The following is a 25,867-nucleotide window of genomic DNA, read 5'->3' on the forward strand; positions in this document are numbered from 1 at the left end:
GTGGTCGTGTCCCGCCTCTGTATCGCTTTCAGCGCGTGTCACGAAGTGCTTGGCAGGCAGATCTTTTCTCTAGCTCAGAGACAAGGCTGTAGTTGGGGGCGGGGGGGGGGAGAGAGATCATCTCGGAATCATCTGTCGGGTCGCTCGTGTTTTAATAAATCCGAAGAACACAGTGCATTTGTAAAACGTCCTGTCTGTGGGTGGATCTTACTGGTTTGTCTCTTGTAACTCTGAGGTGGTTAAAAAAATGCGAGAGAGGGTGCTGCTGTATCAATCTCCCGAGAGCAGATGGGTGTTCGACTATGATTGACAGTACTGCCTTTAGGTGGTGTATGTGTTTGTGTGGAGGGGGATTTCCACCCCCTCACTAATTTTGGCTCCTGAGAATAGTCACTGTGCTTATTGTGCTTATTGTCTTTAAACTTTAATTGTATTTTCATCCTGTAATTTTTGCATATCATTGCCATTTGACTCTATCTCCATTTTTTCACACTTATACACTGTGTGGGCACGCACACATTTGCCAATATTTTAATGCATCTGATGCTATTCTCACCAATTGAGAATAATATTTATGCAACTGGTCCATGAAAACTTTTTCCATAACAAATTTGTTAGTCTTTAAGATGCTACAGTAATAGCCTTAAGGATACTTTTGTGGAAAGATAACAAAGTTATAGCCACTCTGACAACCCAGTTGCTGAGCAGGTTGCTGGTGATGTTTCCTAGTTCTGTGTATTGCAGGTAATTAAAGTATCGGGCCGGATACTCTTACTTACAGTACACATAATTGCAACAAAACCGTTAATGTTTTACTGATTTTCACTAGTTGAGCGAAAAGCTGGGGTATCCATATAGCATGGTTAAATAGCCAAATGGGCTATTTAGCAGGGCTGTTTACTAGATGAAGGATCTTGTTTCTCCGTACATGTACGGACTGCAGATAAAGAACATGCCTCTTTAAAATAAATAAAAAATCAAGGCATATTCGGCCATGGTATCAATCTGAGCAACAACAGATTGCTATCACATTTGAAAGCTCACTTTCTCCATGTGGAAATTCTGAATGTTATTCTGTCTTATTGTGTGATAAAATATGTGCATTCATTACATAAAATATGTGCATTCATTACATATAAATGAAAAAGTATGCTTTCTGAGTTGTAGGGAAATGTATTTTTAGAATGATTTATTTGGTACCACATTTATTTTACACAGATAACTGTCCTTCATGGTAAATAGTCTCTCTTGGACAGTGTTTTCGAAGCTACAAACATGAGTCTGACAAACTGCAGGAGGCAGTGGAAGACAGGGGTGCCTGGCGTGCTCTGGTCCATGGGGTCACAAAGAGTCGGACACGACTAAACAACTAAATAACAACAACTGCTGTATTGCATTAAAAGTAAGCCTTGTTGAGTTCAAGGTCTCTAAGTGTGTGTATAGCTTTTTAAGGCTTAATTCAGCTACTAGCCTTATGCTGCAGTCCTTAGACCCCCTGACCTGGGAATACTTCTAAGTACAGGCTTATGCTCTAAAATACACAGGAATCCTGCAGTTCAGTTTGATGGCCAAGCAAAAACAGTCAGTTTGATCCTTGGCCATATTTTAAGGTCGGCTAAACAAGTAGGAGGCAGCATTACAATGATGCAGATCACAGTTTCCTCATTCTTCTTCAGGACTCCAGCTGAGAATTGCTAAAAGAAAAGATACATAATGGCACTTACCTAGCTTTAAAAGCAGGAGTGTCCAAGACTGATGAACTGGTTTTTATTTTTGCTTCCTTGTTGCTAAAAAACTTGCCAGTTTGCAGCTCCTGCTGGGGCTGCTTAAATAAATCAAACAGCCAAGCAGCCACAGCCATTTATGAAGGGTCTACTCCTCCACAGAGCCAATTACAAATGGTGGACCACTGTTCATTTTGGGTATCCAAGATACTGTTCTCTATATGATGGCAGACGTAACTGAGATCCAGAAACAGAAAGTCTTTGCTTGCTTGTTCCACAAATAAAGGGAAGAACCTGTTTTTAATATAATCTCACAAATCAATTTGTGGACAATAAACTCTGCAGAGATAGCTGAGAAGAAGTACCAGGGGTAGGAACAAGATAGAGTGGCATAATGCTAAGCTACACTTGACTTCCCAAGAGGTTAGTAGCAAGAGGAAGCAAGATCTTCTCCTAGTTATTGCAGCATTTATTGACACAACTGATAGTGGTGGCAAACGGCAATTGCAATCCATACATGTCTCTGGCAACATAAGCGGCAAATTTACCCAGCTGGAACAGAATAATGATATAATATGCTCCTTGGTGTCACACTGAGCATATTTATTCTTTGCTGGCCCCAACACAATAAATTGAAACCATAAAGATTTATTTGTCCCTCCCTGCTTGCTTGCTTTTTTTGCTGGGAATTCACACACAGATCTTGTTTCGGATCCCCAGGTTGGACACTTGAGTCCTGATAGCTGGCAGATGATGATTATATTACAGCATGGGGCAGCATTGGCCATGGCTAGTTTGGGTCTCTCGGGCACAATTTGAGGGAATGGTGTTGACTTAAAACCCTAAATGGCTGCAGCCCAGCATACCTTAGAGCAGGCACTCTATATATACACATACACTTGATTATTACAGAAAAGAAAGTACTCCCTGCAGCTCATCATTAAACTGTGAACTCGCTCCCACAGGAGGCAGTGATGACCACCAACTTGGATGGTTTTAAAAGAGGATTAGACAAATCATGGAGGAGAGGGCTATCAGTGGCTTCTAACCATAATGGCTATGCTCTGCCTCTACAGGCAGAGGCAATAATGCCTCTGGATACCAGTTGCTGGAAACTGCAGGGAAGGAAGAGTGCTCTTGTGCTTGGGACTTTCTTGTGGGTTTCCCTTAAGCATGTGGTTGGCCACTGGGGGAACAGGATGCTGGACTAGATGGGCCATTGGCCTGATCCAGCAGGCTCTTATGTACTCTGAAAAACCTGTCGAAAATACCTAGCAGCAATGTTGAAAGGAGAATTTATTTGATTCTTTTGATTTAACCTGTCTCTTTTAATTTAAAAAGCTGTTTGTTAGTAAACACATGCACATGCACATGTGTGGGTGTGTTCCCTGAATGTTAAGATTTTTAACATGGGCAATGAGCATTGATTGAAAATATGTTTATAGGCCCGGTGGAAATTCCTGCTCCACACATGTCCGCACATGGCCTTCCGCACATCCTGTTAGTAGCATCGCTTTAAATCCAAGCTAGTACAGCCTTGTGAATCTTTTGTGCTTCTCTTCATCATGATGAAACAGTGACTGCATTCCATGGTGATGGGTTGTAGACACATACACACATTTGGATTCCCACTCATCCAAGATAAATATCCTTTAGAGTCTGAGTTCAAGCTAAGAGCAATCAATATTCTCCTTCAGAACACTTTTGACTAAGTGATCGTGATGCTACACTGTGATTTCTGCTACCAGCTGCTCCGTTGCACACTTTTCCTACCAACCAAGCACACTTCTCCAGTGGAGAGGTTTGTTTTGTTCTTAGCTGTTGGGCAGTGGCAGCTTGAAGCGAGTCTTCAGTCCCAGGGTTTTGTCAATGTCTTCCACAGGCTGCAAGCTGTGCCACTGTGCCACAGGCCTGCGAGGATTGGCCAGCATATCCGACCAGTGACGTAGCTGGTTGCCTGTTGCTCGGCAGCTGAGAAACAGCTTCCCGATCTGGTCATCTTTGGACACTTTGTCACAATCCCAGACAGAAATCACCAGGTCTACATTCTGGAAAGAAGACACAAAGCAATGAGATGAGAGGATAGAAAGAAGCAGGGTCAGTATGGAAGCTTTGAGGAGTATGTATTCTTTTCAGGAAGCATATCCCAGTGTGGACCTCCAGGTACATTAAAGTACCATAGTTTTAACAATGAGCGGGGGAGCTTTATCACATTGCAGACAAGATGTACCACATATCCTCCTTTTCCCATAAGGTTTCCTCTGTACTGCTATGCTCTCTAGATCAGGGATCAGGAACCTGTAGCCCTCTAATGCCCATCAACTCCAGCCAGTATAGCCAGAGGGACGGTGGGAGTTGTAGTCCAGCCACAGGTCCGCCCCCCCCGCTTTAGATGTTATAGTAGTGGCATGGAATTTATCCATTTGCACTGCGGGAAATGTTTAAAGGACACCATCACGTCATCAGCACCAGTTATCACCCAACTGTTCCAGGACGTTGGACATATCAGTTACCATCCAACTGTCAGCCCCAACCCCAAACAGGAAACAACTGCGTCATAAGGACCTGTGCCATTGGCCATGTCCCCATGGCAGTAGGCCTTTAAACTTCGCACCAATGCCATGGGTTGAATCCATGGGAAAGCAGCAACTGTGATGCTGCAGAAATCTAAAGGGCATCTCCTTTACATAGAAAGCTGTCTTGCCATTGGTCAGGCCCTTGGTCCATCTAGCTCAGAACGCTGATTGGCAGCAGCTCTTCAGAGTTTCATATGGGTCTGTCCTAGCCTGCATGCAAAGCAGATGCTCCACTGAGCTACAGCTTCACACCATTAATGCAGATGTTGAGATTCTTTTATTTGTAAGTTTTGTGTAAGTTTTCCTACGTGCAAAACAATTATTAGCCTTTGGTAGAGAAGGAGAGGCTCAGTAACAGATATGCAATAGCAAGGATAGCTGTAGCCATTAAAGCATATTTCAGTGTAACAAGAGAAGTGCTTGTAGCAGATCCTCTGCACAGGCAACAAGCAAAGATGTCTAGGTTAGTGCTAATTCCCTAAAAACATGTGTCTGCCATGAAATGGTGCCCACTGGACAGAGAAAACATACCTGGATCAAGTTAAAGGGCACTTCAAAAACAAATGCTTCATTGAAGTAGGGATGTAATGTGTTTTTCTTTACACTTGTCTTCTTCTTCTTCCATTTCTTTTTGTTCAGAATAAGCTGCACTTTGACATAGGGATCTGGGATGGAGGAGGGAGAGAGGAAAGTCAGAAATTGTTGACAGTCTGAAGATGTAATCTATATATTCCTACAACATAAGGGGGCTGTACTGAAAAAGGTCTCTTTGTGAGGTCTTTATAAACCAAGTTAATTCAAAATGGAACCATTTCCCACAAGACCCCAACCTTACAAAGGGTTTCCTATCACCACATCCCAGGCTTTTGGACTTTCATCACACATCCTAACTCAGGAGCAGGGAACCTGTGGCTCTCCGGATGTTGCTGGACTCCAATGCCCATCAGCCCCAGCCAACGCAGCAAGAGATGATGGGAGTTGTAGTCCAGCAACATCTGGGGGGGGTACAAGTTCCCCATCCCTCTCCTAGCTCCTTCATCATCACCACTTAGCTTTGCCAGCAACTAGTGCTACAGCGTTTAGGACTTGGTGTTGGGTTTGGAGTGGGAACCCAGGTTCAAATCTGTTGCTCGTGAAACGTGTTGAATGGTCGTGTTGAGCCTTGGATGCAGCCTGTCCTTCCTTAAAGGGTCGTCCTGAGACTAAACTGCTGTTCTGATATCTTTTGGAGGAGGCAGGGATAATTCCTTGCTAGTTTCTAAAAAATAAGACTCACTCAGCTTTGACACAGTTCCCTTATCTTAAGATGTGAATCTTTGCCCTAAAGTATTGTTCCAGCAGCGTGATCTGAATATCAGCAGCAGCAGACAAGCACATTCTCTGTCATGGCATAGGAGATAGGTGTGCAGCTCTTATGATCAAGGCATATTTCCTATTTTCAAGGGCAGTGGGAAGTCAGGGCTAGATAGCTGGCATGTTGTCCTCCAGGTTGTAGTAGGTCAAAGATGGTCCTAGACTTTCAGACTTCATTTGAGGGGCCCCTAAATCTATTTCACATCCCTCCACTTTGAACAGTGAGCTCCAGCTATCCTTTCACATTACCTGACAGGCCATGTGCATCCATCCGCTTGAGCTTTTTGGCTTCCAGGATGACCACAGTTAATTTGCTGGTGCTGGGAACATATCGGAGTGAGAAGCAAATCTCCCCCAGGCGCTCTTGCTGTTACAAGAAGAAAAAGGCAGGAGGAAGGAGGAGGATTAAACATAAAATTTCACAACCCACTGACAAACTAAGGGCAGAAACTGAAGGCCCAATTGTGGAGTGTCCAAGTCTCAAAACTGCCTGGAAGTCATGATCACTGTCCTCCAAAGTCCTTTCCCTGACCGCAGAAGAAGATAAGACAGTTGTGATGAGACGGAGATGAAAGAAGGGCTCTCCAGCTATGCACAGAGATGATCTCCTCTCAAATCAAATTGATTATACTGGAGATACAGAACTTTCAGACTCCAGTTCCCAAAACTTGATAGCAACAACAACAACAACAACAACAACAACAACTTATTTGTACCCTGCCCATCTGGCTGGGTTTCCCCAGCCACTCTGGGTGACTTCCAACAGAGATTAAAAATACATTAAAACACCAGTCATTAAAAGCCTCCCTAAACAGGGCTGCCTTCAGATGTCTTCTAAATGTCAGGTAGTTGTTTTTCTCTTTGACATCTGATGGGAGGGTGTTCCACAGGGTGGGCGCCACTACAGAGAAGGCCCTCTGCCTGGTTCTCTGTAACTTGGCTTCTTGCAGTGAGGGAATCGCCAGAAGGCCCTCGGCACTGGACCTCAGTAGAACATGGGGCCAAGCAAATGTGATGGAGGAGATCTGTGATCAGATGTCTATACTTCAATGTTTGTTTGTTTGTTTGTTTGTTTTAAAGCAGCCATTGGGTGATCCAACATTGATTGGAGCAATAGCACTGGAGAAGAGGTGCTTAATCCTCTTCCACACCATTTCCCCCCAATCTAAATGGACAGTCGTACCTATGAAGCTGTTATTAGCCACACTAGGGGGGAAATTACAGGAAGGAACCAAACATGTACTTGTCTCTGTCCGCTACCTCAGGCAGGGCTGATAGCAGTTTTGGCTAAGGGGGTGATTTAGTTCTAGAAAATGTCATGGATTCCCCTTTGGCAGCACTAGTAACTCTGATCAAAACTGGAGCAGCCCATGGCTATTTAAAAGTTGGGAGGGATCGCCCACATGACATCTGTATGGGCTGGAAACACTATTCTGTGTGGGCATTTAGAGAATAATACTGCTTCTGTTCTAAGGGCATGTACAAACATACCTTTAAGGGGTGGAAAAAAAACAGGGGTTACCATATAGTTTTCTCCGACAGGATGAAAATGATTTTTTCCCTGTACTTCAGAGCAATTTGAATGCTGATTCAACCATCTGTCTTGTCATTCTCCACCCCCAGGCAAGAAGCCTTCCTTCCTGCTATATCAATATTGTACCACCTGCTAGTTTATTTGATGGAATGTTCTTTCGTTGCTTTGATTTTAATTTATTTAAACAAACCACAATATATATATTTTAACTTGAAACACTTTCTTGGGAATATGGGTTTGTGATGTCACAGGAATCAACCAATCACCACTGTGCACAAGCAGCTTCTGCTACAGACCAAGATAATCAGTGTTCTCAGAATTTGATTCTAGAGTATGGTTACCAGATTTTTTTCAATGAATCCGGGGACACATTTTATTTTATTTTTATTTTTTTTGAAGCTGAGTAGCAACAGGGAGTCAGTAGTGGGGATGGTGAGGCAAAAAGACCCTGGGCCCAAGCACACATGCATATTGTATAAAGGTGCAAAGCCCTTCTTTCACACCTTGTGAAAACATAAATGTGCAGAGTTTTTAAAAAACGGGCAACGGCCAGCCGGCCGCAATTCCCAAGCCTCCCCCAATCAGTCAAACAAAGGGGGCAGGAGATTTGTAGTGCTGGACATCACCGGTTCCCCTTTGTCAGTGGTGGCGCCGGCGGCAGTCAGCAACCCGGAGCCAGCCTGGTAGCGCAGTTGGCTCTGGCTGGATTCAGGAGCTGCTCGTTGCCATGGTGCCCACCATTTTTCCTCACCAGAAGTCCTCATATGATGTGTTGCACACAAGACACATCATAGTGGGATTCCAGTGAGGAAAAATGGTGAGCACCACAGGAGCGAGCAGCTCCTGAAGCCAGCCAGAGCCAACTGCGCTACCAGGCTGGCTCTGGGCTGCTGAGGCTGCCGCTGCCACGTTTCCCGGGGACAGATTCGCAAATCTGGGGACATTCTGGGATGGAATTTGTCCAGGGACAGATTTGCAAATCCGGGGACTGTCCCCAGGAACCGGGGATGTCTGGTAACCCTATTCTAGAGGAAACAAGGACCCCTCCAGACATTCTTTTTGTTGTGCATTGAGGATGAGATGTGGTATCAGAGTGGCCATGTGTGATTCTGCTTCTAATGCTGTATGCTCCTGTAAAAGTTTTGCTTCATTTTTGAGCATGTAGCATAGCTTTCTATTGGCATGCAAGTAGCTTTTCACAGCAGAAAAAATCCATTTGGGGATGCGGGGTGTCCCATTGTTGTTGTGATATAGTGTTACAGTGCCCCTCCAGATGGCAATACAGTCGTACCTTGGTTTTCGAACAGAATGCATTCTGAAAGTTCGTCCGACTTCCAAAACGTTCGGAAACCAAGGTCCGGCTTCCAATTGGCTGTAGGAGTGTCCTGCAGCCAATCAGAAGCCTTGGAAGCTGTGCCAGGCGTTCTGCTTCCGAGGCAAAGTTTGCAAACTGGAACACCTACTTCTGGATTTGCGGAGTTCGAGTTCCAAGTTGTTCATGAACTAAGCTGTTTGAAAACCAAGGTACAACTGTACTTAATAATAATAATAATAATAATAATAATAATAATAATAATAATTTATTTATTTATACCCCGCCCATCTGGCTGGGTTTCCCCAGCCACTCTGGGCGGCTTCCAGCAGAAAAATGAAATAATCGATTAACCATTAAAAGCCTCCCTAAACAGGGCTGCCTTCAAATGTCTTCTAAAAATCTGGTAGCTGTTTTTCTCTTTGACATCTGATGGGAGGGCATTTTACAGGGCGGGCACCACTACTGAGAAGGCCCTCTGCCTGGTTCCCTGCAACTTGGCTTCTCGCAGCGAGGGAACCACCAGAAGGCCCTCGGCACTGGACCTTGGTACTGTAATAACATTGGGGAAGTATAATGGAACAACTGATAAATGGGAATGGCAAGTGCATGGCCCAGGATAAACCCACCCCTAGTGCACTATTATTACATCAAGGTCATGTTGCAAAAAACACAATGGTTTGTGAAAAGAGTACATTGGCCTCAGCTTTCTAATTATGTTAGGCCTTTGACAACCTAAGCTGTTGTATCCTTCTTGCTATATTCATTGCTACATAGTGCTCTCTAGACCAGGGATGGGGATCTCCAGGTCTGGAGTCAAATGTGACCCTCTAGTCTGCTTTATCTAGCCCACAAGACTCTCCCCAGAGCACCGCTCTTTGAGTGCTTTGGGTTGGCTCGAAAGTGTCCTTCAACTCTGATGACCCTACTTGCTTGACAGGATGGAGAATTGTGTGTGTGTGTGTGTGGGAATGAGGCTACTGTGCAAAGATAGCATTGGTGTTTATTGCACTGCCCACTTTTGCCTCTGGCCCCAGCCACCATTGGTCTGTGGATCCCAGAAGGTTGCTCAGAAGGGAATGTGGCCCTTGGGCTGAATAATATCCCCAACTCTGCTCAAGAGGAATATACAAGTTCTACAGCAGTAATCAGAAAATAAGAATTGCCTTGCTAGGGCCAAGATACTATCAAACTCATTTCTCTGCCTACAGTAGCTACCAGCCATGAACCATGGGGAATTCACAAGCAGTGCATGATCATTTTTTCAATTAAAGCTTCCTTAGCCTTTCCTCAACGGTTTGGGATAATAAAGATGTGCTTCAGAAAGCCAGTGTGATTTCAGTCTTGCTTTTGCCCTCTGCTGTTCATTGTAAATGCCTTTGGCTATACACAATAAATTGTTTGTTTGTTTGATTGATTGATTGAGAAAGCCAGTTTTATCCTGAGGCACATTGGCATTTGCTATCACCAAGCAATAGGGATTAATCATTGAAACTCAGTTGTCTGAAGGAATGTCATGAGCAATAGATGACATTACTACTCTTTGGACAAAATGGTAAATGTTAATGAAACGCCTGTCGGCATTGCTTCTTACAACCCTTCAGAGTGCCTAATGTTCCACTGTTTGGGTTACACCAATTCATGTTCGTTTACTATAGATATATAAGCATATAAGGTAAAGGTAAAGGGACCCCTGACCATTAGGTCCAGTCGTGACCGACTCTGGGGTTGTGGCACTCATCTCGCGTTATTGGCCGAGGGAGCTGGCATACAGCTTCCAGGTCATGTGGCCAGCATGACAAAGCCACTTCTGGCGAACCAGAGCAGCACACGGAAACGCCGTTTACCTTCCCGCTGTAGTGGGACCTATTTATCTACTTGCACTTTGACATGCTTTCGATCTGCTAGGTTGGCAGGAGCTGGGACCGAGCAACGGGAGCTCATCCCGTCGCGGGGATTCGAACCGCCGACCTTCTGATCGGCAAGCCCTAGGCTCAGTGGTTTAACCCACAGCGCCAACAGCATCCTATACTATAGATTAGTTAATGTATTAAATACAATTAAACTACATTTCATAGTCTGAAATAGTATGAACGCAGGATACATGATCATGGGAGAGGTGAGGCATATGGACCCAGAGGGAAGTAGCTACTCCAGGTTGATTCACACATCCTGCTTACATCTGCCTCTGCATTCAGTGGGCTACTTGCTGACACATTCTCTCCCTTGTTGTTGGTATGCCCTTGTTTAGTCCAAGGATGGAGAACCAGGGCCGTCTTGAGCAGATCGCACGCCCTGGTGCTGAGGGGCGGAGATCGCTCCGCCACCCGCCCCACCCTCGCAGGGCGCAATTGGTTTTCGCGCGGCTTTGCTGCGCGGCACCCTCCTTGCCAGGCCACTGCCCAGCTTACCAGCCCCGCGCCATGGTGCACTGCGCCACCGGGGGTCTACGAAGAGCCGGTCCTGGATATGACCAATATTAGCAGTGCTGTTACAACTGAAAATGGCTCTCTAGCTACTTGTCTGAGCTAGAAGTGATCCAGTTGTCAATCTGGGCACTTCTTAGTTAGTTAGTTCTATAACAAAATGAAATCAGCAACAAGTTTTGTAAAAATATTTTGATTTAAATAATAACTATGGAGTGTGTGCCTGCTCCCAAACCCTTATGACAATAAGTAGCTGGATATAAAGTTAGAGCTTGGCTTTATCCCAGTGGCATAAGTAAAAGAAATCTCTTTCTGCTGTTGGCAATCCTGCAGCCATGCAGACATTCCTTTTAACAACATCCATTTATTACATCCCCTTCCATGCTTGGCAAAGCCTCGTATTTAAAGAAACAGATTTGAAATATTATATAATACAGAAAAATACATGCAAGTATGTACAGTCACTGAGCAACTTGTGTTTGTCCTCATATACTTAAAACTAATGGACAAGGCTTCCTTGCAAGGGGTTTCCATACAATTTCAGTCTTGGAACTTATCTTTTTGGAATTTGCATGCTGGCGAGACCCCTTTTTGATAGTATTCTCAGACAAGGTATTTTAGAAAGTATTTAACAGTTATAGCCATGCTGCTTTGTTTCTGACCAAAGCCTCTCCTTCACCATTGGCTTTGTCTTGCATGCTATTTTGCTGCCTCACAAAAGTTGAATATGCAGCAAACATGCTATGTCATACTTTGTTTTTCAAAACCTCTACAAAACAGAATGGAAAAAAGACTTTGGTTTTATCAGAACCAAAATTAGAATAGATGTTTTGGCACACTGTTCTCAGACTGCAAAGGATTTGCATTCCAACCTACAAAAAATTTAGCACAATTTGCAACATACGCCACCCTGCAAGTGGCAGAAATTATATAACTTCCAGTATGGCAAACTGCTTATGTAATCAACTTATATAATGAAGCGTGTATAATTAGAGCATTTTTTGATTGGAAGTCATTGGTCAAATCAGTTGATATTGTGACTAAACGGATCCATTTGGCATTTTCTTTTCACAGAATTTCAAGCTAACAACATACCCTTTTTGTCATGTGATATTTTGATGAAAGAAGTTTCTTTATCCTGTACATTGACCTGTGCGCTTGCCCCAGCAGGTTTTGCAAGGGCATGGGGGAATGAGCAATAACTCCCCTCTGAACATTGTGCAGCCTGGCCCTATGTTGTTGCTTCAGCTGGCACAGCAGAAGTGAAAACCTGTGCTAAACTAGCTAAGTTGGCATCCTTGGCAAAGGCAGGTGCTGCTGCACAGCATAGGACTAAGTCACAACATCAAAAAGTACTGTTATGTTGTCCATACCATGCTTAGAATCACAATCTGAGCATATCTGCTCAGTTACCCATGCTCAGGGAACCACCAAGTTAGACTACTGTATGTGTGGCCGCCTTTGGAGATAGCAATTAGTGCAGAATACGTAAGTGGGATTGCACCTATGCTATGCTATGCTATGCTATGCTATGCTATGCTATGCTATGCTATGCTATGCTATGCTATGCTATGCTATGCTATGCCAACTACATAGGCTCCCAGCCTGTTTCCCAATTTAAAATGCTGCTTTAAAGTACTTCATGGCATAGGATAAGGATGCTATCTCCTCATTAACCTAAGCATACTTACAGATCTTCAGTAGAGGGCCTCCTGTCATCTAAGGACCTGAAAGGGCCTTTTCAGTGGTAGCACCCTACCTGTGGAACACTCCCCAGAAAGACTCACCTGTTGTTTGCTTTATTGTCGTTTCAGTACCTGGCAAAGACTCCTTAAAATTGTTTTGCAGAACTTTTTTAGATGCAATTTTAACACTGCTCACCATTTTGTGCTGCTTTTACCACTGTGCCGTTTAGCATATACATATACATATATATATATATATTCACATTTTGTTTTATTATTTTTTGTAACCCACTCTGGGAGACACTTGCAATGTCCAGAGGATTTGCCACACTGCTTGATAATACCAACCTCCATCTTGCCGGCTGCAGTGAGCTCCTGCCATTGCTCAATGACGTGCTGCAAATCAACATCACCGAGAGGGATCCGCATCTCACCAATGATGTCATGCTTGGAGAAGCGGTTGAAATCGTACACCTGCATCACCAGTGTGGATTCCGCTATATCTGCCTGGGGTATCTGGCAAGGAGGAAAGAGCGAGAAAGCAAACTGATTTCCAGCTTTTTCCACTGGGTCCAAATTGCAGGCCTGCCTAAAGTTGTATGGCAAGTGTGTCCATCTAGATGCTACTGAATCCCTAGCCTCTGGCCATGCTTGCTGGGGCTGATGGGAGTTAGTAGTTCAGCAACATCTTGAGGACCAAAGGTTCCCCACAGCTATTTTATGGGTTTAATGCAAGACTTATTGTGCTTGATACAGGAATGTCATCCTTCAGCATAACAGATTGGACTGAAAGTCCACAATGTACAGCATTGTCTTCAACAATGAACAGAAATAGTATAATCGAAGGAAGCTTATAAGCAGAGTGTGATGGAAATAACGATCTATTATTAATAAAATAATAATAATAATAATAATAATAATAATAATAATAATAATAATAATATATTATTTATACCCCGCCCATCTGGCTGAGTTTCCCCAGCCACTCTGGGTGGCTTCCAACAGAGCAGAACATTAAAAAGCAATAGTCTATTAAACATTAAAAGCTTCCCTAAACGCGGCTGCCTTCATATGTCTTCTAAAAGTCTGGTAGTTGCCATTTATTCACACCAAACGGTAGTCAGCTCTTGCCACTGTGCCAACGTGGCACCAACCTGCCTGCCGCTTCACCCCTGACCCTCTCAGGAACTGGCCAGGACCCCAGTGTTGGGAAGCCAAGTAAGCAATGCCACCCTGCCCTGCCCTGCCTATTGCCTGGTGGAAGACACTATGCTTGCTATCACTTGAGCTTGGGATATTAGTCTCAACGTGACAATTCGCTGGCCATTTAAGGGAGTGTAATCTCATTCAAGTCAATTAAACTACACCAGACTGGTAATGTTGATTTTTTTTTTACACAAGGTCTTTAAATTGATTTTCTGCATAATATAAACAAATCTACACACTGCAATGCTAAAATGGATATAAGTGGAGCAATGAACTGATTGATAGAGGTGATTATCTCCTACCTTAAAAACGAAGCTCTCATTGAAAACAGGGTTCAGTGTCTTACGGTAAACCTTTGTCTCATACTTCTTCCTCATATCAGATGTCAAGTAGGCAATCACATAGGGATCAGAAGTGCCTCCGCTGTCCATAGCCTTAAGATCTGCCGCCTGCTTCACTCCAACCTTCATCTTAAAGAGAATCAACACCAAAGCATTTACCGGTAACATCGTAGAATGGCTTAGATACCCTTGGACACTGCAGAAATAGGCTACAGCTGGAGTGGGGAAACCAAGGCTACATATGGTATGGAAAAGCAGGAAAGTTTAAAAAAACTGTTCGGAGTAGAAGAGGATAGGAAGGAATCAGATGAAAAAATACTGTTAGGATAGCATAGCTGGCATAAGCTATGGTGTCATGGACTGGCTGGATGCAGAGGAGTGGGAGGAGCCACCAGCTGGGGAACCCCTAGGGAAGAAGGCTCAGAGTCTGGAGATTGGTGGTGGGATGGCGAGAAGAGGGAGCAGACTTGGAGGAGGAAGAGGTGTCAGAAACTGAAAGGACAACAGGGTTTAGTGAGCAGGAAGAGGCTGTGGCAGATGGCAGCCCAGAATCAGAGGCAGAAGTGGAGGCGGCCAAGAGGCAGAGATTAGGCAGGCCGCTAAAGAAGACATGGAGTTTTCCCCTCCTGCTGCAACCAGCTCCCCTCCCTTCTGGACTCCCAGAACCTGAAGAGGTATGAAGAGGGTGGAGCAAAGAGAGACAAGATGATGGAGCCTTAGGCTGCTGCAGAAGGAACCAGGGGAGGAAGAGACTTAGAGAGTGGTGGGAAGGTGGGGAACTTCAATCCTCACAACTGCTTCATTGGGGAAAGACCTACTGGGAAGGGTTGCTGTGACCACTAGGACTGAGTTATTTTGTTTCTTTGAATAAAGAGTTAACTTCACTGACATCATGTGCTTATTGTTTTATTGCTGACTTCCTGACTCCAGCTTCGGACATGTGAGTTGGGTGAGAATGAAGGAAGGCCAGCTATACTGTCAATGGCTGGGGCTGATCATTAAGGGAGCAATCGTAAGCTCCCATGAAAGGCAGCTGAGGAGCAGTGCCATTAGGGTGTTTTCTCTGGCATGAAATCTCCCCACCACCATTTTAGGATTGCTCTGTTGTGGAGTGGGGATGGAGAATATAAATCTGGTTATGTGAAAATGAAAGCTTTTGAATGCTGTAAGGAGGGGGGTAAGGAAGAGGTTGTGATAATATAGCTTTATAATAAAAGAGGGCCACAAATATTTCACCCTGGGATTAGAGAATCATACCTCCTGGCTACGGAAGTCATACTCCAGAGAATATTGCAGCTGTCCTCGTTTCTCATTCTGCAGTCCACCCTCCAGGTCTTCGATATCAGGTTGGATCTATTGTCAAGACAGCAGCACCCTCTCTTTATGGACAATTTTAAGACAGAAGAGGCAGTTTGCTAAGCATATTGTACATCTCTATATTCACTTGGAGGCAAAATATCAGTTTAAAATCCATAGCTGGTACATTAACGGCAATCAAAAATATAGTTGCTGTGAGCGAGCATTAAGGAACAGCCATTTTGGAACCAAGTAGTGAAAACTAGAGTGCCAATAGCAAATGCAAACAAACCAAGCAAGTAGACTGCTCTTTCAAGTTGGCTTTCCCCAAATATCAAGCTCTGGCAAGATCTCTTAAGTTTTCTTAATTTGCCCCACACCAACTTGCCTCTGCTTTGTGCATAGCATATCCCACCAGGGCACAATGGGGCAGCAATAAGACCATACCAGAGTTGCTTGGGTGGGTGAACCATTGGTGCTGGGAAAGGCGACTTTCTCTTTCTTCTTGCGTTTCTTCCTACAACAACAGCACTTAATGATGCAGATGAGAAAGAGGAGGAGGACCAGGCCCACTGCGACAGCAATAGCTATGAGAGCCCATCTGGGTACTGTTCCAACATTAGGAGAAAGAAAGAAAGAGTTTGGATTTGATATCCTGCTTTATCACTACCCTAAGCAGCTAACATTCTCCTTTCCCTTCCTCCCCCACAACAAACACTCTGTGAGGTGAGTGGGGCTAAGAGACTTCAGAGAAGTCTGACTAGCCCAAAGTCACCCAGCAGCTGCATGTGGAGGAGCGGAGATGTGAACCAGGTTCACCAGATTACGAGTCTACCATTCTTAACCACTACGAAAGAAAGAAAGGAAGAAAGAAAGAAAGAAAGAAAGAAAGAAAGAAAGAAAGAAAGAAAGAAAGAAAGAAAGGTGCTCATTCTTACTTTCTGTGTAATGCACATTAATAAAGCATCCTTGCCCAAAAGCAATGTTTGCATTCACATCTTAGATTAGCAAGCAGCTTCTTTGCCCATTCCTTCACATCATGAGCAAATAAGCCAGGAAGTCTTAAATTAACCATAGTTTACTGTTTCATCTGAAGCTGGAAACCATAGCTTCCTCATTCAGAACAAGCCAGGATGTTGAACCATGGTTTGAAGTTGACTTAATATGTTAGCTTAAGGTTACCAGATGTCCCCGTTTCCCGGGGACAGTTCTCAGATTTACCAATCAGTCCCCATACAAAATCCATTGAAATTGAAAAGAGTCCCCGGATCCATTGAAAAAAAATCTGGTAACCTTATGTTAGCTTTTTCCAAAACTGATAACCATGGTTTCCAAATCAGGACAAAATGGGTAAGTATGATTAAGAGACTTCTTATTTTAATTGTGCACAAACAACAGGCTTTTTCATACCTTGGTTTATTAAGCCAAGATATGTTCATCTAAATGCAGTCAATATCTTTGGGAAATCTACTATCACTTCCTAACAGCAGGCAAATTATTTCATTTCACTTACTGGCTTATATCCTTCTGCTTTTAGGTCCAGCAAAAAGCAGCAACTAGCAAACAACTAAATTAACACAACTTATCAGAATAATCAATATAAAATGGTAAATTATAAAATGATCAGACAGGAATGTTGAAAGCCAAGCCTTTACATTCCTATCCATATAGCCACCAGGAAAATAGAAACTACCGTGTTTCTCATATTATAAGACACGTCTTATATTTATTTTTTCCTCAAAAAAACACACTATGGCTTATTTTCAAGGGATGTCTTATTTTTTTCCTCCTCCTCCTCCTGCCACGGCCGGCATTGCTGCTGCGCCTATCACTATGTTTTATTTTCGGGGTATGGCTTATATTCCTTGAATGCTTACAAATCCTCCTATGGCTTATTTTATGGGTATGTCTTAAAATATGAGAAACAGGGTATTTTTATGGTGCTTTTTTATATCCTTTTAATTTCTGCTCTCCTTCAAGGGAAAAAAAACCCAGTCCCTGAGCTAATCCCTTTTGTTTTTAATTCTTGTAATGATTACCACCAGATGGCATAGTTACTCCCCATGCTAGTTCCCCTTAGAAGAAACTGTTCTGGGGAAAGTAGAGGAAATTCATTTGTGCAAAATGTGTACGTAATGCAGTCTCCCTCACAAAAACAGCCAAATAATTTCTTCTCTCACTTTATGTTGTCAAAGTCAATTTATAAGAGACTGAAAAGGAAATGGAAAGAAACCAACCAATGGGAACACAGTGGTGGCCATAACTTATTAACGGTGGCCATAGCTTATTAATGACTATCAGTGATTTGTATGTTCAACTTGACTGTGGGCTTAGACACACTTATCTTTCCTCTGCTATTTCCAAGCAAGGTCCACACTTTAAAGCTCAGTGTCCAAGCATTGGGGATATTTTTTGCTCTGTAGCTTTCCCTGTGAAAACCCACTCTCTAAAGCTGAATTGGAGCAAATGGCAATCCATGGAAAATCCAAATTGCCATTTGTTGCACTTCAGCTTTATATAGTGGGTTTTAGCAGGGACAAAAAAAGACCTTTAAAATGTGCACCTGTGCCTGGAAAGAGCAGGGCAAAAGGTAAGTGTGGATAACACCTGTGTCTCTTCTTGCCAAACATATTCCTTTTCTTTTTTCTTTTTAGATGATAGCATCACAATTCTCTTTATCATTTGGTGCCTCACATACTTTCAGGGAAATGGGGAGAAGGTATGAGGGAAGAGAAGTGAAAAGAGTGAAGATGAGGCAGGAATCTGACCACCTGAAGGGTTCAAGTTGTCAAGAACTCCTGAGGCAAAATGTTCCACGATGATCAGCTGCACAATAGCCATTGAAGTGAACAGAAGTTGCTCAAGAACACATCAAGTAACTCCTATTCATTTCAATTGAGCTTGTGCAGGAGATTTTGCTCTTCTTGTATTCTCCATTGTGTGCAGACCTACACAAAATGGTACTCCATTGTTAAGTGCCTCGAGAGCAAATATATGGTAGCAAGTCAATGGTTTGAACTAGCCAACGAAATTACTGTCCTTATGGGCAGCACTGAATTTTCTTAATGAACTGTACAACGTGCAGAAGTTCTGGAAAAAGTCAAGTGAATTTCAGTTAAAACACATACACATATTTTGGAAGCTAAAAACAGGAGGAAACAATGGCTCTAACTTATAAAGTCAAAACGAGGCCCATGACAAGGTCTTCCAGCAATCCTTTAAACATCACATTTGAGTCCACCCCATCCACCCTTTCATGCACTCACATGGAATTTTGTTAAGAAATTCTTCGAAGATGCTCGGCTGAGCAGTGGTCACAGCAGTGGTTGCCGTGAGGTTACCAGGGCTGCTGGGTGTAGTGCTGGTGTTAGACATTGTTCTGGCTCAGGAAGGCAAGCTGGAAAAACAAATGGAATAGTTATTTCCTTTAAAAGTTTATGATCTTCCAACCTCACTTATGCAGGTTACAGTTCATAATAAGGGCCTAATTTGAACCAGAAATGAGAAGGCATTTTTAATACCACCTCCTTAAGAAAAGAAAAACAAACAAGTACCACAAATAATCATTTTGTAGCTACATCTAGCTTTCTAAAGTGTGAAGTAACAATAGAAATCTCCTCCTCTGAGCATGTGCAGAGTGGAGGGGCGCCATCCTAAGGTCCAGTAAGGGAGGAATAAGCAGATTATCTCTTGTGGAAGACTCATTTGTCCCCTTTCCTGACCCACCCCAAAATGGCACACCCCAACAGAATGTATGTATTTCTTTGAACTGATATAACTGGTAAACTATATTGTTGGAAGTGGGAATATTTCCAAATTTGTGATGGGGACTTTTAAAATAAGGATTTTTTTCATTATTTTCACATTACTTAGCCAGGTGGCGCTGTGGTTAAACCACTGAGCCTAGGGCTTGCTGATCAGAAGGTCGGCGGTTCGAATCCCTGTGACGGAGTGAACTCCCATTGCTTGGTCCCAGCTCCTGCCAACCTAGCAGTTCGAAAGCACGTCAAAATGCAAGTAGATAAATAGGAACCGCTACAGCGGGAAGGTAAACGGTGTTTCCATGTGCTGCTCTGGTTTGCCAGAAGTGGCTTTGTCATGCTGGCCACATGACCTGGAAGCTATACGCCGGCTCCCTCGGCCAATAATGCGAGATGAGCGCGCAACCCCAGAGTCGGTCACGACTGGACCTAATGGTCAGGGGTCCCTTTACCTTTACCTTAGCCAAGTTCTAGCTGATAATACACAAGGAAAGAGTAAGACACATGGGCTCTTCCCTTCCTTCCTTTCTCCCTGCTTGCATATTGCCTGTTACCCATTCTGTAATCAGAACAAGGTGTGAAACTCAAACTCCGCCCTGGGAACACACTCACAAGAGGCACGTCAAATCAGGGTGGCAGGTGCGTCAATGTCTTTGCTTATTTATTTTGGCTCCTGTTCCACATCCACTCCTGCTGAGAGTTAACATTTCTGTAAGAGAGCAAGAAATGCAGTTGGAAATAGCAAGCCATGCTTTCCTATCGATACAAGGGTGGTTTTTAAAACAACATTCCTTACTAGAGATTGCCTTTTCAACTTTCTTTTCAGCAGGTGAAGATTTTTTTAAAATTGTAAACACAGATCATGAGCATTGCACACCATCCATTTGGGCTTGCCCTATGTCTAAGGCTGACACCTTTTTCTTGACAGATGCTCTGTGCTAGGGTTGGAGACCCTGTAGTTCTCCAATCGTTGCTGGACTACAACTTCCATTATCCATTGGCTATGCTGGCTAGAGCTGGAGTCCAACAAGATCTGAGGGCCACAGGTTAGCTGCCCCTGCAATAGGGCCTCCAGAATGCTCCTACGTATTCATAGTGGAATGAAACAGCAGCAAGTTCAGCTTCACTCATGATTGTGAAAAGCTGGTGCTTCCAAGCTTCAAGTTCTTGCTACCATAACATTACTAAGTACTAAGTTGACAGGGCCAGCCCAAGACATTTTGTTGCCTGAGGCATAGAACAAGATGGTGCTTCCTCCCCTTGAAATGTATTAGACATCCAGAAGGTTAAAAAACAGAAGAGCAAGAAGCCAAATCACAAGAGACTGCGCATTACATGTGATTCATTTAAGCCCGGCAGCCACAGACTGCATTGGCTTCCACTTTTGGCCAGGATGCGGGGTTCAGAGAAGAGCTGTGCTGACCCAGGTTTGACCTAATATCCGCAGAGGGGTTTCTTTTGCCAGAGTCCAGATACACAGACTTAGCTCGTCTGATCCACAGACTACAATGCATTCTGGGTTTGTTTCCAAAGCATCATCCACTAAAATAAGTCGGGACCAAGTGCTAAAAATCAGCCAGGATGGGTTAAGAGAAGGAAAAAAGGATCAGTGGGTGGCTTAAACCTACTCCTTTCATACTAGTGGAGGCAAATACACACCGTAACTCACACAGGCTTTTAAATCGCTCCCACAGGCTGTGGGGCTGCCTCTGGATACACCAGCTGCAGAGACCTGACCCCACTCACTAATGCCTTCCTGAGGTGCACACAGGATAAGTGTGTAAAGGGTTTTCTCTCTTCACCCATGACTTCAGACCACTGCTCCCCTGCCTCTCACCCATCTTTCCACTCACTTCGGTTGTGGGCTGAATTTTATTTCCCCAAACCCTATCCAGTCTCCCTGCATTTCAGGCACACTCCAGGATAGGCAGTGTCTTGATTCCTAGTTCTTAGGCTAAGAACTAGGAATCAAGAATCTTAGCTGCAGTATTTCGCTATCCAAGCCAACATAATACCGTATATACATATGCATACAGATCGAAGTTTCCCAGCAATGCTGCTTGGATGCAGTTCTGTTTGGATCATTTTTTAACCACTACAGCAGATATCTTTACTGCCACTCCACCACAGACAGAAGGGGTAGGTGGTCCCTGGGTCCTGCCCCCCCCACTTGAAAAAAAATACTTGGGCCTGTGGGGCAGTGCAGTTCACCACTTCCACTATAAGAAAATGTGACTTGTTTCCCACTCTGACATATGTAACAAAGCACATCTTTGAAACTGTACTGTGTGTTTTGGTCTGGTGGAGGTAGTTGGAAATAATGATCTGTAAAGGCACAACTCTCAACACATATTTGTACCTCTCCATCCCTGGGGGAAAGGAGAAACTCTCAAAGGATACTGTACACTGTGAAGAACCAAAATAAACAACTTTTAGTGTTGCAATATTTAACAAGAGCACATAGCAACCAGAACAAAAATGCACAAAGAATGCACATTTTATATGTGTTGTGATTCCCCGAGATAAGGCAAGCTATACTCCTAAATAATACAGCCTATATAGTAATAGCAATATAATACTAATAATATCCTATGCAATAATAGCAAACTCAGAGAAGGGTAGATTCCCATGTAACCTAAATGGCAGCAGAGGGAGGTATCAGTAGGCTCAGAGAAACCTTAAGGAAGTATTAAAATGGAAAACCCTTAGGCAGGGGATGGGCAGACCCCAAAACACCCACAGCTCATTTATGGAACCTTTCTGGGTCTGCTTTCCTCTACCTTCTCCCCCCTGGAGCATGTGCAATCCAAATTTCTTAGAGTGCTTCTACAAGTCCCCAGATGAATGCCAAACGCATGGGTCAGACTAGAAACAGGGACGATGAGAGTGGAGGCTCACATCTGCCTAATATCAATTTACAAATGGCTGACTTTAAATCTGTTTCCTCAAGGATTAGCTTCATTGATCCTCTGTGTCCAGTTCCAGTCAGGCTGGCTGACAGCAGTCCTGGACACCCTCCAGAAAATGGGTTTTGCTCCCCAAGCCCTCTTAAGACTGGTGTTGGGCCAAGCAAAAGCCATGGTCAAACAAAGAATCACAGATATTGAAAGACAACAGGACTGCTCAAGATGCAGAGAGATATATAGCCGCCCCAGCAGCTTACCTTTCCTTTCTCTTAACCAAAAATGCAAGAAGGGCTTTCACACTCGCCAGAAGCTCAGCCCTGCCCTCACCAGTCCTGGAAGGATCCTACAAAAAAGTTCCATACACCCAAAGACTCTGAGCCTGTTCATTGGGGGAAATAGAAAGCCCAGAGCATCTATTTTTTAGATGTCCCTTCTTTGAAGAGGCCCGCAGTGAGATTCTTGATTCCATGCTGGTGAGGCTAGCTGACCTCACAGAGAACCAAATATACATCCTGCTCCTGTTAGGCAAATATCAGAAGACAACCCGGACGGTGGCCAGATTCTGTGTTCAGATCTGCAGACATAGACCTTCTCCTGAGCCAAACTAGTTCGTTTGAAAGTCCTTAAACCCGGCTCCCAGTTTTAGTCCCTTTACGTTCACTGTCTTTTTAAACATTAATTTTTATCATTGTATAAAGTTTTATATGTATGTTTTGTCCTTTGGGAGTGTTCCCTCAAATGGGTTCTAAAAGCTGGTCTCTGACCGTAATAAATTATTCATTTACCCAATGGGTACTGAACATGTTCAGTCGCCACAGAATGCTGACTGACTGTTGCAGGAGTGGGCAGAAATGAGCATCCTTGGAAAGGGCTTTGCGAGTTAATTGCAGCAGGAGCTGGTGGGGCTGTGCAGGCTGCATCGCTTTACTAACTTCTCAGTACCGCACATCACTGCCAGTTACTGAGAGGAAAAGGGGATGGGGCAATGCAGCAGGGAGTTTGGCATGGCGCAGTGCAGTGCAGCAGCAGTCAATCCAGTGCTCCCCACACTGCGCCTGCACCATGCTGAGCTGAGCTCCCTGCCTTGCCCTGCCTTACCCCACCATGCCCTCCCAGTAACTGGCAGTGACTTGCAGAATTGCAAAATGAGCCAGGCAACAGAGCCACACCTGCACAACTGCTAATGTCTGGTTAGAACCCCGAACTGGACCACTCCTCACTGAAATGTTTTGTGGCAGTTCTCACTTTTTGAATCTATTATCCAATCTACTGCTCTCCATATTATACTCTGGTGTCCCCGTACTGCCTTAAGGGCAATTTTTGTCCCTCTGCTGCTGCCTTTCATCCAGTGGCAAGGCGGCATCAGCAGCCATCAGCCCTGCTGCACCAGCTTGGTGGAAATTCCTGAACATGTCCCAAGAGCACCTTGCTGTAGACTTTGGGTGGTTGAGATAAGAACAAGAATGGAGAGGAAGCCAGCCTCTGCAGCTCCTGCTCTGACATTGTGAGGTCTCTGGAAACAGTGCCACTAATAACAGGTGTGGGTAGGGCATTCTAGGGCAGGGATGGTGAAGCCCACCAGATGCTTTTGGACTCCAATTCCATCAGCCCAAGCCAGCATAGTTAATGGCCATGGATGACGGTAGTTGCAGACGCAGGTTGCCAATGCAGATGGGGAACAGCAACATTCAGAGGACCCCAAGCTCTGGCTAGCCCAAACCCACTTGCTTGAATAGGCTGTAGCTTTAGCTACTGAAGCTCAAACAGAAGCTTTTGCTTCAGTGATTCTATCTCTGGATAGTACTGAAATGTAAGAGCGTTTACATCTGACGGTGGGTAACAAGTGCATGAAAATGCCCTTTCCAATGAAATATTGATTGCACATTACTCTATGAGGCGCTGTGAAATGAATGTGCCCCCATTAAACATGCCACTATTAAACAAAGCAGAAACTTGTTTTCTAATATAATTCTCCTCGTAGGCCTGGAGAAGATGTACAGGCTGGAAGAGGACGTTAATTTCTAGAGTGCAGAAGGTGGTATGACAGATGCATCATTTTTGCTAGTATGCACACTTATTCATTTTGGTTCTACCAGATTTCGCTTGACTGTGAACTGCCCTCATTCTCCAAATTCCATAGAAATAACTTGATGTTGTTAGCAAAGTTGGCCACCTCACTGTTCAAGTCTAACGCTAGATTTATGAACAAGTTAGAAAGCACTGGTCCCACTGATCCTTTGGAGTCTCACTTCTTACATACCACCATTCTGAAAACTAACAATTTATTTTGACTTCCTACTTCCTGTAACCAGTTACACATCCATAAGAGGACCCCCTACTCTTATGCCAAGGCAACTAAGTTTACTCAGGAGTCTTTTCTGAGATGTAGCTTCTTCCATTCCTGTTGCAAATGTTCATTGACACTCTCAGAATGCTAAAGGTTTGGTGTGACAGGAGGGTTTACTTTTGCAGAAGCCATGATGATGTTTCTTCAGGAAGAATTGTGCTTCTGTGCTTGGTAATTTTAGCTCTAAAATGCTTTCCATTTTCAGAGTTTATTCATAGCAGCTAACTGGGCTATAATTTCCTGGATCCTGCTACCTATGGACCCTTAAAAGAAAAACTGGGATTACTTTTCCTTCAATTGGCTTCACCACAAAATCACCTTCAGTCTTAAAAGGCAGGAAACTATTGCAAGCTGAAACAGTTACAGTTACTGTTGTATGAAACCGATCAGAGATCTCAGGGGAATTAGAAACGAGCTGCTGCAGAAACCCAGTTTTTCAAAAAACAAAACAAAAAAACAACAACAACCTAAGCATACCAGATGATGACAATTTAGGAGGCTGGGGAGTCACACATCTGCCTAAGCCACCAAATAATTAACGAATTCATGGGAAATCATTTTCACATCCACTTAATTCCTTTGCAATATTGGTTGCATTCGTACAATGCTAATTTGAACTTCACTTCTGAAATGCAGAAAGGGGGCTGGTATGCAACACATATCTTAAATCCTCAAAATACATTTCTTGATGTATTTTGTTTTTCAAAAAATATAATTCCTTTTTTTTAAAAAAAAAAAAACCCCCCCCAAAAAAACCCTATATGTAATAACTTTACAGCCATCAAGGTAAGGCAGACAGCTTTGATTTTTTTATATATAAAAAAATGCAAGTATTAATTGGAAACAGAAGCAACACCACTTACTTTTTAAAGTTTCTCTCATAGCTTAACAGAATCCTTCTTCCTGGTGTTTAGCCATTCCTCTTCCTACCTCAGAGCTTGAATGGAGCACATTGTGGCAAAACTTGTTGACCCTCAACTCAATGCACTGAATTTAATCCCCAACCACAGGAATTGGCTGCCTTTTCTGTGTAAAGCAGAAGCTAAACCGGAAATTCTTCTTTGTCAACTCAGAAACCAGAAAGGTGATAGGAATGGCTCTGGTCAGCTCCACCTCAGTTGTTAAACTATGTACCTTTACACAGGAACTCTGGGCACTCCCCAGTGAGATGTTAATATTATAAGAAACCCACACAGCACTGTGATAGAGCTAGCAGACTCCATAAACTTGATTTAATGGGCATCTGTATTCATGTGCTAGTTTGCATCAACAGGAAAGTACCTGCTGGAGGGGAAAAGTTAGTCTTTAGAGTTTAATATTTTCTTGAGTTTCCACTGCTTTCTGTAGTGTTACAGGTCTTTTTTGAAACTGATTGCAGATTGGATGGGAGAAGAAACAGG

At 43.6% G+C, this 25,867-nt stretch overlaps 1 protein-coding gene across 2 annotated transcripts; it reads right to left on the reverse strand.

Annotated features, from left to right (window-relative positions):
• Positions 1 to 1,031: 1,031 nt before the first annotated feature.
• Positions 1,032 to 25,541, reverse strand: SYT8 (synaptotagmin 8). Of its 2 annotated transcripts, XM_035121569.2 has the most exons (10): positions 25,331 to 25,541; positions 19,827 to 19,923; positions 18,720 to 18,850; positions 15,901 to 16,061; positions 15,415 to 15,510; positions 14,119 to 14,286; positions 12,959 to 13,126; positions 5,903 to 6,020; positions 4,832 to 4,965; positions 1,032 to 3,772 (listed from the first exon to the last, which is right to left on the reverse strand). In XM_035121569.2, exons 3-10 carry the CDS (start codon positions 18,826 to 18,828, stop codon positions 3,539 to 3,541), a joined length of 1,188 nt encoding a protein of 395 aa, XP_034977460.1. In that variant the 5' UTR covers positions 18,829 to 18,850; positions 19,827 to 19,923; positions 25,331 to 25,541; the 3' UTR covers positions 1,032 to 3,538. The 2 variants fall into 2 exon arrangements, with proteins under 2 accessions (XP_034977460.1, XP_060132292.1); XM_060276309.1 differs by lacking the exon at positions 19,827 to 19,923.
• Positions 25,542 to 25,867: the final 326 nt, after the last annotated feature.

Source organism: Zootoca vivipara, chromosome 1 (genome assembly GCF_963506605.1).
Source record: "Zootoca vivipara chromosome 1, rZooViv1.1, whole genome shotgun sequence".
Lineage (NCBI taxonomy): Eukaryota > Metazoa > Chordata > Lepidosauria > Squamata > Lacertidae > Zootoca > Zootoca vivipara.

Bases quoted from the DNA above. Each gene is read 5' to 3' on its own strand.
- SYT8 (XM_060276309.1), bottom strand. From the start codon at position 18,828: ATGTCTAACACCAGCACTACACCCAGCAGCCCTGGTAACCTCACGGCA. The intron at 14,287-15,414 runs GTATGATTCTCT...ATTCTCTTTAAG, and splicing joins ATGACTTCCGTAGCCAGGAG to ATGAAGGTTGGAGTGAAGCA. The intron at 3,773-4,831 runs GTATGTTTTCTC...TCTTCTTTCCAG, and splicing joins TGCCCTTTAACTTGATCCAG to AATGTAGACCTGGTGATTTC.